General features: G+C 38.7%; 1 protein-coding gene across 2 annotated transcripts in view; it reads left to right on the top strand.

Moving 5' to 3' along the window:
- Positions 1–17,531, top strand: part of Nyap2 (neuronal tyrosine-phosphorylated phosphoinositide-3-kinase adaptor 2) — a 299,448-nt gene that overhangs the window by 140,460 nt on the left and 141,457 nt on the right. The window contains exon 6 of one of the 2 annotated variants that reach the window (XM_023723011.1): positions 7,733–7,754. The exons of the other annotated variant lie outside the window; for it this stretch is intronic. Coding sequence (XP_023578779.1) covers positions 7,733–7,754 — 22 coding nt within the window. The remainder of the gene's footprint in view (positions 1–7,732; positions 7,755–17,531) is intronic. 2 annotated transcript variants of the gene reach the window in all.

Genomic DNA, 17,531 nt, shown 5'->3' with positions numbered 1-17,531 from the left:
TCAACTCATGGTGATCCTTCTGTGTTCAGCCTCCCCAGTGCTGGGATTACAGGCAGGCATCACTATGCCCAGAATCTGGCCAGCTCAGCCCACCCAGGTGGAGGGGCTGGCATGATATGTGGTACCAGGGATCTGACCACCTTGTGCTTGCCTAAGCTTGTCCAAGCAGGCACTTTAGTCTGCTGAGCTATCTTGCAGCCCTTATATAAGCACATTTTAATGATTTAATGATTTGTGTGTAGCAGCATTGTATGTGTCATAAAATTTTGTTTTAAATATGTGGCTACCTATCCTGTATCTTCATGCATTTGAGCCTTCTGTACATACATGGATTTTGTTCCTTTGTTTTTATATCTTCAATACCTACCACAGAGTACAGCTTTGTAGGTAATGTGGAATGAGTACAGTTTGGGTGACGAGTGGTTTCACACATAAGTCTTGCAAGAAAGGAGTTGATACAAAGAGTGATGCATTTTTCAGCTGTCTTCATCGTAGAAAGTCCAGGCATCAGAGAGAGCAGAGGAAAGGTGTGGTGACTACTGATGCTCACAGCACAAGTGCAGGGTCCCTCCATTGATCTGTTGAGTCCCAGCACTGTGCACACGTAGTAACCATTCTGCAAGATTTAACAGATGAGATTCCATGGCTTACTCTTAACTTTTAAACCTTGTATTCTTCTTGCTGTCTTGAATCTCCAAATCTTGATGATCACACAAATTAAATGGGGATGGCAGCAAAGAATATTACTTATGATCCCTCACATGTTATCGGCATTGTATATTTTTGAATTTATCTGTGATATAAATCGAATCATGTTTGACTTGAGCCATTCAGATAAGGTGGGAAAAGTAAGTTTTTCAATGAAGAAGTAAACTAGAGCTGGTGTTTAATTCCCTGAAATTATTTCTGGATGTTAATTTTAATTTGTTCTATGCTTATATATTTCAGAGTATCACTAAGCCATTTTAATAATATTCTCAGGGGCAAGGTTTACTCTTCCAGATTAAGTGTCTTCCCCATTCCAAAGGTATCCAGCTTGAGGAGGCTTTCACTTTGCCTTAGAGGAGAAAATGTGAAGTCATTTTTAAGGGAAAGCGTTTGCACATGATCATAAATCTTGCCTTTAATTGACCTCAATGGAGCATCCAGTCTTTGTAGAATGAGTGCTTTGATTTTATGGCCCTGTGTCTGCACCAAGAGTTTTGATAGGAGGAATTCCTTTCTGTGATTTTTCTTGGTAAATGGAAGGACAGTGATTTAAGTGTAGATTTTGAAAATTTATTTATGACTGTAATATGGATTAAATTAAGTAGGCAACCTGAGTGGATCATGGAAACAACAACCTTTGGTAATCTTTGCTTTCTGACAATTTCATGTAATCAGAGCAGCAGAAAACTAATATTTTTTAAAAAGAAAAGAGCTTAGAGAATCCAAATTCCATCATGTTTCACTAAATGGATTTAGTGCCTTTATTTAGTTGCTATTTTACTTTATTTTTACTGAGTACAAAGTTACTTTCAGGTCTTTAATCTTATAACATATTGCAGACAATACACATGAGAAAAGGAATGAAAGGAATACTGCTTACTGTAATACTAGAAAAGGTTTAATGATGTGTACACTTGCTATTAAGACAAATACTTCCATCCACTGCAGTGCTCTGTGTATGATCCTCCTATATTTATTTCTGGGTTCATAGTGGTACACCTAAGGATGTTACTAGTCAAATAATATTTATTTGGTATCTACCATGTACCAGGCACTATGCTGGGAAATGGAGAAAAAAAACAACCCCTAAAAGTCATTACAACTGAGCAAGGGCCAGTGACATTGGAATCTATAGTCATAGTGAGATGCGTAGTGGTTTTGGGGGGAAATCAAGGGATGTTGTAGGCTTGGGTCAAGGGTACTTACTTCAAGCTAGAAGAGCCAGAGGTGGCTTCTCAGAACAAGCTTCTTAAAATAGAAATGCGAAGCATTTTAGAAATATTTCTTGCAAAATTATTGAAAGTGAAAAATGGGTTTGTAATGAATATGAATGTTCTTATATTTCCAGAAAGTGTGGCTGATCGAACTAAGTTATATCCTTGTATTTTCAAAGAACCAAAGTTCTGTTCTCTACAAATAACCTGAATTGGAAAGCTCAGACCTTTATTTTGTCTTGTATGCTTTACCATCTCTATGTCATACAAGGTTCTGGGCTATCCTTAAAAGAAAGCTAAGAGTGTGCAAGGATGAAAGTCAACCAGCAGTACTTCACGCAGTCAGAAGACCCTGATTCCATATGTTGAATATCAAGAGAAATAAAAATTAACCCTTGCTTGTGATTATATATTTTAATTCAATTTACCCCAGCTCTGCCTGGATTATTTGGACACAATAATTTGTATGACATATTTAACTTTAGAAAGCAAAGAAAATGTTTGTTTTATGTGTTTGTCACTAGAGCAACAAAGTCATAGAAATATTTGCTTAGTAATTGGAATATTCTCTTAGGTTCCTAAGCAAAATTTGAGTTTCAGTGTCTGTTAAATTGCTATTTTAACAGCATGTGCAGTTTGACAAAGAATACAAGTAGATTAAATGCAAAATTAATTTCAATATTCAAAGAACAACTGAGTCGGGGACTGGTGATCCGAGTAAGATGGCTAAATATATTTGGAGGTGTTGAGACAATATTCTCCCACGGTGGGAAAAGAAAGATTGCGTCTTAAGAGATGCAAATGTAGAGATTAGCAGGTTCTCTAATTTACAGTGTAAGACAATGGGAAGGAATAGCATATTTTCCAGTCCCAAAGAGTATGAAAATATTGCCTGTAGCCACTGGAAACAGATTAAATTCCCCCATCATAGACCAATGTAATTTTTCAGGAAAGCAGCTGCTTGTGGTCCATGTAATTCTTCCCTTAGCAAATATTTATGGGATACCTGTGCAATGCAAGGCACCGTTCTGTGAGTTTCAGATATTCTATAACAAACAGTGAAAGAGGTGCACACCTCTGAAGTGTTTCTATTCTATAGTAAGCAAAGTAGGCACTGAGCAATGTGCACAGTGTACACACAAGCTCATTAGCTGGTGGGCAGTGATCAGTGTCATGGAAGAATGAGAAATTCCAAGCAAGCCAAACATATTCAGAAAGACATTTTAACCTGGGAAAAGAAGAATGATGCTATCCTGGTATCTGAGTGAAGACATTATATCAGTGTAGGCACAATCAGGAGAGAGGAATGCTACAGTAACTTGAACAGGAAAAGGTTACTGCAATGAATCATGGATTGCTAAACTTAAAGCAAGCTGCAAGAAGTACAGGAAAACAACATAATACAAATCAGAGCAGCTTCCAGCCCAGGCTGAGGTCCAAAGATGATGGGGAAGGGCAACAATTGTGGATCAGTGGATGGCAGTGATATTGCTGGGGAGAGATGCAGGCATAACTTGCTGGAAACCCACCTTCCTATGTGTTGGGCAAATCTATTCCCAGGGCTTTGTTACCAAAGACATTCTACTACAGGATTACTTAGGTTCAGCAGGCAGCTAATGGCTTTGGGGTGCTCAACATCTTACTGCAGAGCATCTCCATGTGTTTTAAAAACTGGACATGGGGATGCCACCTGCACCACAGGAAATTATCCCTGAAACTCTGCCACCAGGAAGAGAAACCTTGTACCATTACAGATTTCTACAGCATATTCTAGTAATCAAGTTTAACCTGGGCCAGTCAGTCAGGGAGAGAACACCTAAAGGCTCCGAGTTCAGGTCACAAGGAGGAAAAGGGGTGGGTTTGGAACCTAGAGGCAATTAATCAGTTGTACAGTTCAAGAAGAATAACAGGTGAATATCATGAAGTAGAGGTCTCTGAGGGGAGAAGAAATTGCTGCAGAAGCCCTAAGCCAGGAAAATTCAAGGTTGGTACTGGGGGCATGTTTGGGATGAAAAGACAAACACCAAGAAGTGAGATCAGAAAGGACAATGGTAATGTGACTTTATGGGATCTTACCCATAGGTCACCCTAGGACCTTGGGATTTCCTCCCTGGGGGATCAATGCAGGATGGATTTTGTAGAAGGGTGGCAGACTAGCTTCAAAGAATTATGGTGGTTCCTGTTGAGGAAAGACTGATACAGGTCAGACATAGAGTCAGAGAGAGCAGTCAGGAGGCTATGGAGAGATGAAGTGCTTAGAGCAAGCCAAGTCCATGGTTTTGCAGATAGTGAGAAAGTGCTCCTTTTTCTTGGAGGCCGTGACTCATGTTCTGTCCTTCATTCCTTCCTCATTGGAGCCAGATGTAGGTTTCAATCCATATGCAGATATAGGCACAGCTATTGGTTCAGATATCTTTAGGGTATAAATGTGCCCCATCTATGATACTTCTTCTAAGGGAAGGGTGCCAGCACTCTCTCTAGACCAACACTCATTACGTGGTTGCTGTTGATTATGTCTACATCTTGTGATCCAAAGACTGTGAACTACCAATGAGTTTCTACTAAAGCTGTAGCTTTGGTAGAAAAGTAGCTACCAAAGTTGTTTCCTCAAATAAATAAATGCCAGTGGTTGTATTTAACTTTCATGTTCCTTAAACACAAATTTAACCTAGACCTTATCTCAGAGAAAGGCCACTCTCTGGGTCATCCAAGAGCACTATCCATCTGCTTCTGTCCACTGACCAAGTCTTCACATTTGCTCAGACCCTGCCCTGCATGTGGCATGGGGCTCAGTGTTCAGAGTCTGTGGTGTTCTCACCTGCCCTACACATCTGTGCCATGGTCTTGTGTGTATTAAAGCACGGGCCTACTTCCTCTGGCCTCTGAAAAATTTTTTACAACTTCCTCAAAGAAAATTTACTCATATCCTGCCATGCTAGTAGTAAGCATTATTTAAATATTATTAATATTTCAAGCATTAATGAATTATTGAATCAAGCAGTATTGTATTAGACTGTGTTGTTGCATGTCACTTGCTAGGCTGACACAGGAGGATCTGTAGATTGAGGCTGGCTTGAGCAATGTTACAAAACTTTTTTTTTTTTTAATGTTAGAAACCAAAATTGTTTTGTCACTATTGAGATTTCAGGTTTTTCTGTTGGGCTATTTTCACCATTAAATCCTGCGTTCTTAAGGGTATTACTTTTCTTGGTGTAACTATTTTATTCTGTTAAGCATTCTCGATTAAATTGAAAGCCACCTTCAGTTATTTGGAAATAAACTTGCATAGAGTAACAACACATTTAGTATTTAGATGTATATTATCTAAAAATATTAAATCTAGTATTTAGAGATGCATTGTCTGATGACAGATAATTCTAACAAATAATTTTTTGATAGTATATTTCCACTTAGGTCTTGACTCCACTGGAGTATTTATTAAACTGAAGAAAAGTTCTTTGTAATATTTAATGTCATTTGTAGCATTTTCTACTCCCGCAGTCACTTTATAAAAGAAGTCATGTTACACTGATACTTTCTTAATACAAAAGACAATTATTTTCTCTTAGCTTTTAATCTTCCATAGATCATTTTACTGAGTAGGCCAAAGTCTTTCTGAACCTTTGTCATGTAGCACTTCTTGAGTGAACCTGACACATGAAACATGCTTCTACCTTTACTAATACTGAAGTCGTCCCTTACTGTCACTGCTTAAAGTGAAAACGCCTGTGCATGACGTAGTGCACTTCACTATTAAATGCAGTGCTCACGTGATTCTGGGAATCAGAAGTTATTGGGAAGTTACTGGTTTTAGCAGTGCTGAGATTCTTAAAGCTCTCAAACCATAACAGATAGGAATAAAAGAAAATATTGATAGAGGTCAATGAAATACATTTCAACACCATCTTCTATGGCAACGTGGACATGAAAATAGTATAAAGATACTGACTAAGGGAGGAACTAAACCAGTGCTTGACAAGGACAGTTCTAAGTAGGGAAATGCTCCTGGAAACATTTATTTCAAATCTGAGTACTCACTACCCTAAAGGAAAATTATGGGCTAAATTGATTAGTTATCGTGAAGTAATAAGATAAAGACATAATTAATAGGTCATAAAATCAGAGTAAAATTTCTCAGAAATTGGTTATTTCATATTGCTTTACTCATTTCCAAGAAACAAACTGAAATCCCATGTGCTTTATAACCATGTTTTATCTCGTTTCTTTTAGATCATTCTTGAGTTGCATCGTAATTATCCTTCTACAAATCTATATTCAGTTCTACAGTGGCCTCTTATAGGACAAGAATTACATTACTCTAAAGTCATATTTGGAGCTAGTAAGTGCTCAATTAGATTTTTTTGAAGGATAAATGAGAAAATTGGGCAGAGCTCCTATGATTTTCCATTGAGCAAATAAATATATGCAATATAGTCTTGTGTTGCTTCCCATAAGGGAAAGATGAGTAAGAATCTGATTAGTGTGCTATGATTTAGAAGCTCCCCAAATATTTAAGCAAAAAAAGGAAAGTAACCAGCTGGTGTAGCTAAGGAAGGCTAGGTAGAAACACTGATTTGGTTGTCCTTAGAATAAATGACATTTAGTTACTGAATCAGGAAATGTCATTTTGGGAGATAAGGATCAGAGGATCAACAAAACATCCACATGGAACTCAGGTATATTCAAATATAAGGCAAAGGGTCAAGAAAGAGAAATAGCCACTGAGTTAGGGGTAAATGGGATAGGACATGAAGTATCTTAGAAACCAGGTGGTAAGAAGATATTAAGATATAGTGATTGATAGTAACAAATCATTGAGAGCTCAATGAGGTAGAAGATAACCATGAATCTATTCGAAGTCACTCAAGGGGAAGGCAAAAATAAGTTAGGGAGTGTGGATGGAAAGAAAAGACAAATTGGAGGGAGGCTTAGAGAAAATGGACTGTGAAGAGATAGAGGGAAGCAATCACAAGGTTTTGAAAAAGTTTCCTGGAAACAGAAGCCAAGAGACAGAGTGGATGCTAAGAAGAGATGAGGGTGTGGTGGTGTATGCCTGTATATTCTTGTGTGAGTTAAGAGTGGAATGAGAATGTTAGGGCCATGACAAGAAAGGTGAAGAAAAGAGGGGAACACTGGGGAGGGTCCAAGGATTTCTGTCACAGAGGATTTCTCCTAGCCAAATAAGAAATGTCCCTGGCAAGTCAACAAAGGGTAAGACGTAAAGTTCATCATGGCTTTCAATGGAATTATTCCTCTACACTCCAAAAAGTGAAAAGGAGAAGTTGAGGGCAAACTCTTGTTTGTCTTTCAACTTGGTGGTGCTGCTATGATGGCATTTCTAAGTAGTGATGGCCCAGTTAAATATGACTGTGTCACAGACTATGTCTTTGTGCTTTTGTGATGACTCTCACTAGCGTGATGTCTAACTTGGCTCAGATGAGTATTTCTGTTGCATGTGTGACAGCTAAAGTCTTGCATGCTATTATGTTCAGCTGGAGACTTGGGTAGAGATGGATTCTTACCTTCTGGCATTTCTTTTGTGGTTTTGGGGGATTCAGTAATCTGTCTCTGCAACAGGGCATCTGACTTCCAAGGAGGTGCACTTCCAAGAGGACACAGCTGATACACAAGTACTTATCACTCTGTATACTTTACTCTCACTGTCCAATGAAGTCACCTAACCAAAGGCAGAGTCAACATAGAAAAACTGTACAAGGTCATTCATACCAGCCACTAAAGTTCACTGGGGGCCATGAAAGTAATTATCATGGGCTGCTTTTGTTTTCTTAGCCAAAGCAGTATTAGTAAAGAGTAAGGAAGTAAACATAGAAAGTGAGACTCTCGTGGTAAAATATAATAAAATTCCATGGCAGTATTGCATTTTTTAAATTAATTTTATTGAAAAGAGAATTGCAATGAGACAGTTTCAAAACAGGTTGGTAGAGAGTTACAATACATTGCATATTGTTGTCTTTGTAGTAGTGATTCATAGCTGAAGATGCCAACATGATATCCTGTCCAAACATTATTAGTACAAATCTTTCTTCTCATTGAATTAAGAGAAAGTGGCTGTATATCTATCCTAATAATTTTGTATATACAGATACAGAATTGTCCTTCATTTATATCTCCTTTTCATGCTTAGTTTTATCAGAGGTGGGTATTCCATTGCCATTCAAATATTGTAGGTGCATGAATTCAGCAAAATATTCCAATTTAGTCCAGTAGTCCACAATAGTAGTGGGTTATCCACAGGACTGGCAATGTCCAAATCTGTTGACTTGAGCCTTCCACAGCTCTGCATATTAACATAGTTTCACTTTTCATACCTCATTTCTATACTTTTCTGCTGGATGGATAAGACCAAGATAAAGCAAGACCTATATAGCAAGAAATGTAACTTTTGTATCTGACGTCAGTCAAGTACCCTCAGGACTTATCCCAAAACCCTGTACCGCACTTTGTAGATCCTCTGTGTCAGCCATGTGGATGAGTCACGGCCATTGATTGACCAATTTGCTCTTTGTGAAAGCATGAGACAATGTTTTCTCTCCATGTGACTCTCTTTGGGTACACACAACATCATTGATAGCATTCCTCTGTGGCCCCATAATCTCCTTGATTAGAAAATTTGGGACACAACTGAGTTAAATGATGCTACAGTATAGGTTCTCCTTTGTCTTGAGTCCTCACTGACCTTGAAAGGCTGGGGCCAAAATGTTGGCTGTTCTTGCAGCCTTTCTTTTTCTCTAATGTTCAGTCTACAAACTTAGGTTGTTAACCCTCCAGAAGAAAAGCTTATTATTACCCTACAACATATGCAGTTGGGTTTAATCTCATTATCTGTCTGAATATCAAACATCTTAGGCATAAGATGGAATATGTATTTTTCATCAAATATTGATATGTTAAACTATAGAATATGAAAAAAGAATTTAAAAATATTTTTAAAATATGAATAAACAGTTACATATTTTTACACAAAAATTTAGAAATCTAACCATATACATCATAGTAGCAAGACAGTGACTTTTTTTCTTCTTTTCTATTTTTTTCAATTATTACCCTTTAAAAAATTTACATGAGATACAGTCTGGCCATAATTGGTACATAATGAGAAGCAGTATGTATCTAGAAGACCAGAATGACAGGCATTTCAAGCATGACCCCATTATTACACATTGCTATCTTCAGTGCAGTCACTCAGTTCACAGGTATCAGCATATATAGTTAGTTAGGGTGAGAATCCCACCAAGTAACTGCTAGTTTCAACAACCTGCTGATAGTTCTCAGGATCATTGCCTTACCTAGTTTGTGCATATAAATGTATGGCTTTGCTCCTGTCACGTTTCCTAGCTTTTCTCCTTGCCCTCTTCGTTGTCTAATCCTCAAGTATTGCATGTTTGCATGAGCTGTGTTCATATCTGTAATTGCAAATAGCGTCAATCTTATATTACTGTAACTTGGTGTAGCATCATTCAGAACCTTCCTACTGCATACAGGAAGCAGAGGGGTGAGTGAAGACATTTATGACTTTCTCATTCTGGGAGAAAATATTTGGACAACAGGAAAGTGACACTGTAAATTCAATCGCTTTTTTACTTTTGTAGAGTCTCCTATTGAACTTATCATAATAAATTAAAATGCTTGTTATGCACTAGCCAAGAGAGCTAGGACCTGAATGTTGATTTAATAAAGTAGTAAACACTGTACCTCAAAAAATTTAACAGATGAGGAATGTATACAGTGCTTCAAAACCTCTATTTTATCATGTGGACATTTGTTACTTCTTTAATTTTATCTCAATTCTCATAGAGTTTTGCCTCTTCTGTTCAGTATAAGAAGGCTTATTGAAAATTTCCTCAAATTTTCAAGCTTCCTACTTGCTTCTTATATTAATCTATGTCCACTTAAAAGTAAAGAGTAAAAGTGACACACTGCACTTTCTATTAACACACACCAAATTTCAGGTAAGGAAGAATTCAACATATATGGAGGACTAGAAAGCAAAGAACACAGAAGTAATCAGAAAGTGGTAACCACTGAAAGTAGTTACCACAGGAAGTGGCTAACATCCTGCTACAGTCCAAAGGAGTTGGCTCCTGCTGCCCAAATTTTCCTATTGAAATCCTACACCCTCAGTGTGATGATATTAAGAGGTGGTACCTTTGAGAGGTGATTAGGTCAGGAGGGTGATGACCTCCAAATGAAGATTCTCTCTGCTCTCCATCATATTATTCAAAGAGAAAATAGAAGTCTGCAAACCAGAAAGTGTCCTGACCAGAACATGCTGTCTCTCTGATCTCAGACCCTTAGCCTCCAGAGCCGTGAGAAGCAAAGTTCCACTGCTTCACAGTGCAGTAGAGGGAATTTTGTTGTAGCAGCCTGAACTAAGCCAGCCTTAGAAGGGAAATAAAAGAGATTATGAAACGTCTGAAGCTTAGAAGAAGAGCCCTATTATCCAGAACAAACTCTGAGAAACTCGGAGTTGGGGGCTTTATCTCTCTGCTGCTGCTTTCTCTGAGGCATAATAAAAATGATTTGATGATTGCTAGAATTTGGAAACCTGGGACCAAACGGCACCCTTATGGTGAAAAACAAGAAGCAAAACAGGAAGAATCCAGACCTCTCTCCTTCCCAGTTTCCACTTTCCTCCAACACCTCCTACTAAAACAATCTATCAAAGAACACCTGGCAAATGAAAGCCTCCCTTGTATCATCCCAACCCAAACGCACAGCACAGAACATGCAAATATGGACTCTAAAGCTGAGTGATGAAGTCTGAATAGCCACAGAGTTCCCAGTAGACATCATCCTTACCATTAGTCTCTTGAGGGGCACAGGACAGAGAGGAAGAATAAAGATAAGTGGAGAAAGCAACTTCAATTCATTATTTGCGTTGCAAATGTGTAACACACTATCTTCTGTGTAGGACCTGACATGAGCTCTTTACTTTTCTTGCCAATGCCCATCATTCTAAAGGTTCCAGTATCAAAGAGCATGTAGCCTTTCTATTTTTAGCTTATGATGAGGTTAATAAGTAGATTACTATTTATTAAGGTTTAAACAAGAAAAGATAAAAGGAGCAATCTTTTAAAATAAAAAAATATTTAAAAAGTAGGCATTTAATTAAATTAAAGCCATCTATCGCTTCCTTTCATTACTAACCTTCTTGTATGCCATATTCTACACCTTTCAGTGACATTATATTTTACTTATTTACTTTTTTTTTTTTTTTTTTTTGGTACTGGGGATTGAACACAGGACTTTTTGTTTGCCAGGCAGGCACTTATGCTACTGAGCTATCTCCCCAGCCCATCAGTGACATTATAAACAAATATATACACAACATTCACTCTAAAGCGGCTCCAAGTTTTCTCTCTTCCTCCAACTAGGGTCTTAATATAAACTATTTGATTCATGGAAAAATTCACTAAATCCAAAAATATCCATGAAACTGTCATCAGAACACACTTATTTTAATAACAGCTAATGCACAGATCCTGGGAATTTTAAGCTGCATTTGTGAAATAATCATAGCTTTCTAAACTCAGTGTCATAGAGGCATGCAGAAGCTGCAAGTATTTTCCAGCATTCCTTCGCAATTTTTCGTCTTTATTATTTTCCATACAAAATATGCTAATGCCTTCAGAATGATTTTAGAGGATAATTTATGTCCCAATAATCATATCCAAGCTTTATTCCAGCAGAATTGCTGTTTTGACCAGCCTTTTGGAAGGAGGAGTGAATAGCCAAAATAAATATAGGTTAGTGTGGGTAGGGAAAGAAAAGCACCTTGTTTTTTATGTTTTAAAAATGTACTTTTTGCACCTGAGTTGAGATTAATTTTTCCTTATTCTTCGCATTTTCAAATTTCATGTAGAAACAGAGGAATGAAATTCAGGCCAATCAATAAGCCTCTTTATTTTCACTTCCTGTATTGATCTTTTCTAGATTCGCGACCACAACCCAGAGCCTATGTTGTTCCAATATCTCAGCTGTAGTCTTAGGTGAATACACACCTGCTTGATTTCTAGGGATCACTTAGGCTGTGTCCATTTACTTATCAATGGGAGTCCTCAAACAAGAGGCATGGCCCACGTGCCAGTGGATTTAAATCTTCTTTGCAAGTATAAAACAGATGCGGTTTACACTAATTCCATGGGCCACAGTAAATCACTTGGCCGAATTCAACAGTAATGAGGTGGGAGAAGCTATTCCTCCCACATCAGGTTTGGTATGAAGAGGAAGTTCCTATCTGGTAACAGATCACATCTTCCTTAAACTTGATCAGACACACATGGGACTAGGCATCAACAATCGATCTCAGATGGTTTCAGCAGAAAATAGGCTCCTGCCGAGAGATGCATAGATCACAGGGAAGGGAAGTCTATTTTGAAATACCGGTTTTGGGAATCCATTTCCCCTTTCTTTCTCATTAACTTAATCTCACTTTATGAAAGATGCTTCTTGATCTATAATACGCAACAATCTCAACCTTCTGCTGTCCGATTTTATCTTGTTCTTTCCATTTTTTCAGCTAGTTTCTAGACTCCAGCAATCAAAGTCAGTGTCCTTTGTGATATTTTGTTAGTGCCGCTGTCTGCATGAGGAATGCTACTTGAATGTTTGCTTCTTGCCATCTGTCTTAATCACAGACACCTGGGGCTGGGGAGATGGCTCAGGGGAATAAGCGCTTCCCTGGCAAGCCCAAGGGCTTGAGTTCAATCCCCGGTTCCGAAAAAAAAAAAAAAAAAAAAAAAAATCACAGACACCTGTTTAAAATTTATGAAATCTTGATTCTTCAAATATTTCTTTATGTTTGAGACATGGAATATCTGTTTTGTTTCTGCTTCATCCATCCATCCATCCTTTCAACATTGAGTACAAATGTATAGCATTCTTTTGCAAATGGGGATGTAGCATGAAAAAGATAAGGAGACTCTAATTTCTTGAACTCATGTCTTAACAGAAAACATAGATGTATAAACTGTGTATTAGTTAGGGATCTCTATAGGAACAGAATCAATAAAAATATGTGTATTGTTATTATGTATTATTATACAAGAGATTTATTAGGTAAGCTTACAGGAGTCCCAGTAGCCATCTGCTGGATCATAAGCAGAAGCATCCAAAATACCGTTCTGTATGCCAGGAGTGTGAGGATCCATTAGAAGCTGAAAGTGCAAGACTCACAGGAGAATCACTGGAGCGTGTGTGTTTCCGAAGACAGAAGAGTCTGACTGGAAGGATAAAGGGAGTACGGGCCAACATCCAGAGGTGATAGCGAGGACTGGGGGGAATGCATGCTGCCTGCCTATTTCTTGGCACCACTTTCATCAGCGTGGGCCTTCCCCCTTAGTTAGCTGATAATAACTCACCCCCTATGTGTCATTGATCTCCAGAGGCACCCAGGACTTATTAATCTGCTAGGCATTTATTACTTGAATCCAGTTGATATGTCACAATTAACAATCACAAACTGAAATAAATAGGACTGCAGATAGTGATAATATTGGGAATAAATGAGCATGAGGAAATAAGAAGGAGCAGGCTCTTAAACAGGTTCGGGAGGGTCTTTCTCAAAGTTGGAGCTGAGAAGAAAATCTTGAGGACAAAACATTCATGCATTTATAATTAAATATAGTTCTAATCAGGTTCACTACTACAGCAACAACAACAAAAAGGGAAAACCTGCTATGTTTCTCTCCTGTTTTTTTTCCCCCCCTGTCATCTGTTTATCATGCTTAATTTGTCAGACGGATGGAAAAATTGGCTAAGTAATGTAGGCCTGGCTGGTTGCCAAGATCTACAATTTATCTGGTTGTATTAGATCTGGTGGAATCACAGTTTCTGTGGGGCCTGCATTTCTCTAACAAAGGTACAACTGAGCAAATGCAGTAGAATAATTCTACCTAATGCACTGTACCACTATGTTAAAGGAATCAGAGAGAAATCCTCAAGAGTTAATCCTTTCTTCTCCTGGTTTCACCAGTCTGATCTTGTGGTACTTGGGGTACTGCTGTGATCCAGGTATAATTTGTCCCCTGAGGGTCGTGTGATAGGGGCTTGGTCCTCAACGGGCTGTGCTAAGGTGGTTGGGTTTATGGTATGAAGAACACTGGAGTCCCTTGCATTACTGCATGTGTATTCCTCAGAAGAGGCTTGGGGCAGGGCTTTCTGTGGCTTCCTGTGCTGACCTGCGGCCTCTTCTTTCTGTGTGTGTAGTGCTGCTGTGGCACTGCCCTCGCAAGAGACTGACACAGTGGAGATGCTAACGGGCCCTTCAGCTTCCAAATGCTTTCAATAAACTTTGTTCTTCAAAAGTAGTTATTTCGGGGGCCGGGGAGATAGCTCAGTGAAATAAGTGCTTCCCTGGCAAGCGCAAGGGCCTGAGTTCAATCCCGGTTCTGGAAAAAAAAAAATTATTTCGGTGTAGTCATAAAAAACTGACCAGTACTGGTAATGACAAATTTGATGTATGGGATGGCTCTTCAATAGAATGGTCTGACTGTGGAGGCAGGGCTGGTCTTATCCACCAGTATGTGGGTGAATTACAATTAAAGTTGAGGAATGTTGGTAATACAGTGAGCACCTGCAGTTCCCACCCTTAAGGGGCCAGGGAGTGGAATAAGCACTTCCCTGGCAAGAGCAAGAGCCTGAGTTCAATCCCTGGTTCCAGAAAAAAAAAAAAAAAAAAAAAAAAAAGCATAGGTCTCTAAAATTTAAGAGATCAAAATTCTTTTTAGGGGCCAGGAGATGACTCAGTGGAATAAGGCTTCCCTGAAATTCTCACCCTTAGTTTCTTAACAGTTTCCTGTTGGTGCTGTATAAAAGTATCAAACTCAGTGGGCTAGAGCAGCAGTAATTTATTATTGGATAATTCTGCCTGACTGAGATAAAAGCAAGGTATCAAAATGGCAGCACCTTTTTCTGGAAGCTTGATGGGAGAATCTTTTCTCTTGAAGTTTCTAGATTCTAAACAAACTTGATTTAGTGGCCCTTTGTTCTGTCTTTAAAGTGCAGCAGTGACTAGTTGAGGTCTTAGGTCATGTCTTACATTTTGTCTCTCTGCTTCCGTTGCCGCATCTGTTTCTCTGACAGGGAACAAAGAACGGGTTCATCGTTTTAGAGATTCTTGTGATTAGGCTGCACTGAGCCGGGCGATCCAAGGCATCTCCTCTTCTCGCGATCTTAGGTTGGATTGCCATGAAGCGATGCGTTCATGGGTTCCAGGTTTCAGGAAATGGGAGACTTCCCAGCTGCCACTTTTCTGCTCCTGTAGCACAGCTTCTCCTTAAATGCATGACCACGCCTCCTGCTAATGTAGGAAGCATCACCAGACAGAAATACATTTTAAAAATGAAAATAACCTGATTCCTGATAATAGGTAAGAAGAACAGAAATGTGTTCTTTTCACAGTGACATCCTTTAGCTTCTTGCCAACAACTGAGCCCATCTGGGGGGCTGAGTACCCTTTATGACACACTACTAGAAAGCTCCAGCCTATTTGGCTTCTGTAACTGGAATTTGAATCACTCAGGATGATGTTTTATGACAACCTGGAGAAATTGTTTTGATTATATTGGGAGGTGGAGACAGTCTCCCTTTTCTTTCTCTTTGTTTATGGGCTAGCATCATCCCCTTCTGTCCTTTTGATGGATTCCAGAATGTTCCTGGGAGGAACCTCTGGTGATAATTCTAATTTCAGCCGCTCTTGCTCTGGGGACAGATTTGGGTCTTGTGTTTGATATTGTGCTCCTCTAATCATAATCCTGACTTTTTGAGATACGAGAGTCAGTAGAAGATAGCTTGCCAGCTCCGTCACTCATTTATCACCATGCGGATGCTGTTACGGAAGGGCTCTAATGAAGGTGTTGTACAAATGCCAAAAGTGCGGGGGAAGGAGAGGGGGTGGTATGTCGGGAGATTATGAAAAGCTTCCCATTTTCTGACCTCAATTAGTAAAAGCAGAAATATTGGTATGGATTGCGTTTGCGATGCCTAATGTGGCTCACTGGCTGTTGGCATTAGCTCTCTCTTAAGCCGAAGGATTTTCCACTGGTGATCCAGTGACCTCCTTCCTGTAATATTTTTCAGCAATTCCTGAGTTCCTGTAGGGCTGTCTCCTCAGGCACTCTGGTTGCATTTGAACTTGCACTTAGTAGAGATGAGGTAGAGTAATTCAATGCAGAAGAAGTGAAAGGAATTTAAAAATCTCTAAAAAAGATGCAGACATAAGATTTAAATATTTGTACTGAAGTGAGGGAGCTTTCCATGAATATTTTTCATTATCATTTAAATAAGGAGCTTTTTAAGATGTATGTTTTTCTAATGATCTTCTCATGAAATCATAATTGCATGGAGACACTGTGTCTCTGTTTATGTGTCATCTCTATGCTTTAAAGATGGGAAGATGCAGATATTTTGTTTCTTCCCCAAGACCCCGCTGCCCATTAGAGAAGCTACTGCCTCTTAGAGTATGTGGTTTAAATTCAAAGGGAAAGGCTTATTTTACTTTCTCCCTAATATAATGTCATAATTACTTATTTTAAAAGTGAAACCTCATTATATGAACATTATAGAAAATCCATCACCAACTCTCCACCTCTCCTAATATCGAGTAATTTTTTTCCAATATCAATGTAGGTAATCCTCCATGCATTTACACACAAAGACACAAGCACAGTATAATCAGACACTGTGAAAATATAATCTGTATATTCTCACCACTTTCCTGTGCTAGTAAGCAGATAATTATTTTTATTACAGAGTCTTTTGTTTCACAGTTATAAATGCCACCTGATTTAAATATTCATGTTCTCATCAGATATTCATATTTTGCCTAAGCTATTTTGACAGAGACAGCACCATGATAAGGAGCCTTGGACAGGTTTGTCATATGTGACTGAGTATCTCCTTGGGATTCACACCAGCAAACGCAACTTTCCAGGCAAAGTAATGGATTCTTATAGAAATTTGATCCACCATGCTAAGTACACATAAAAACACTATGGTTTCTCTAATAGAGCCGTAATCATAGCAAGACTTGGATAAGTGCTGGGTAACTGAGTGATAGCTTTCCTACCTCTAAGTTATTACATTTGCATCCAGATGATTTGGCATCTTTTTAGAGGGTATAATTGTTCAATTGGAACAGAAATCTCCTTGAGCAAGCAAATCCTGGAAGATTCATGATGTGTTCAGAATTTTACACATACAGCTTGGCTCAGCAAAACTCTAGGGTTTCTTTCTGGGTAAAAGAATAAGTAGGATGGTTTTAATCCCAGTCAGTTTTCATTATCTTGATTTCCCTTCTTTTCATTATTGTGGTGTTGTCCACTCATTCCACCCTAGCTTCTGTGAATGGTTTTTGTAGAAGTCAGAAATGGTAATGATGGAGTCAACAAAGTATCTTCCCAGAACTACTTTAGGTGGCTCCTCAAGAATCTGTTACTTCACAAATATTTATTGAGCGACTAATAGAGGCTGCCACAGCTCTAGACCTCAAGGATACAACAGTGGCTAAAAGCAAGCTTCCTTCATTGTGGAGGTCTCAGGGAAGGGAGCCCAGCAACAAGTTAGCAAGCATAAGAAATCCGGATGGCA

The sequence above is a fragment of the Octodon degus genome, unplaced genomic scaffold, assembly GCF_000260255.1.
Source record: "Octodon degus isolate 3935 unplaced genomic scaffold, OctDeg1.0 scaffold00096, whole genome shotgun sequence".
NCBI lineage: Eukaryota > Metazoa > Chordata > Mammalia > Rodentia > Octodontidae > Octodon > Octodon degus.
The sequence above is the reverse complement of the archived record's forward strand: the minus strand, read 5'-3'. Positions and strand labels throughout refer to the sequence as shown.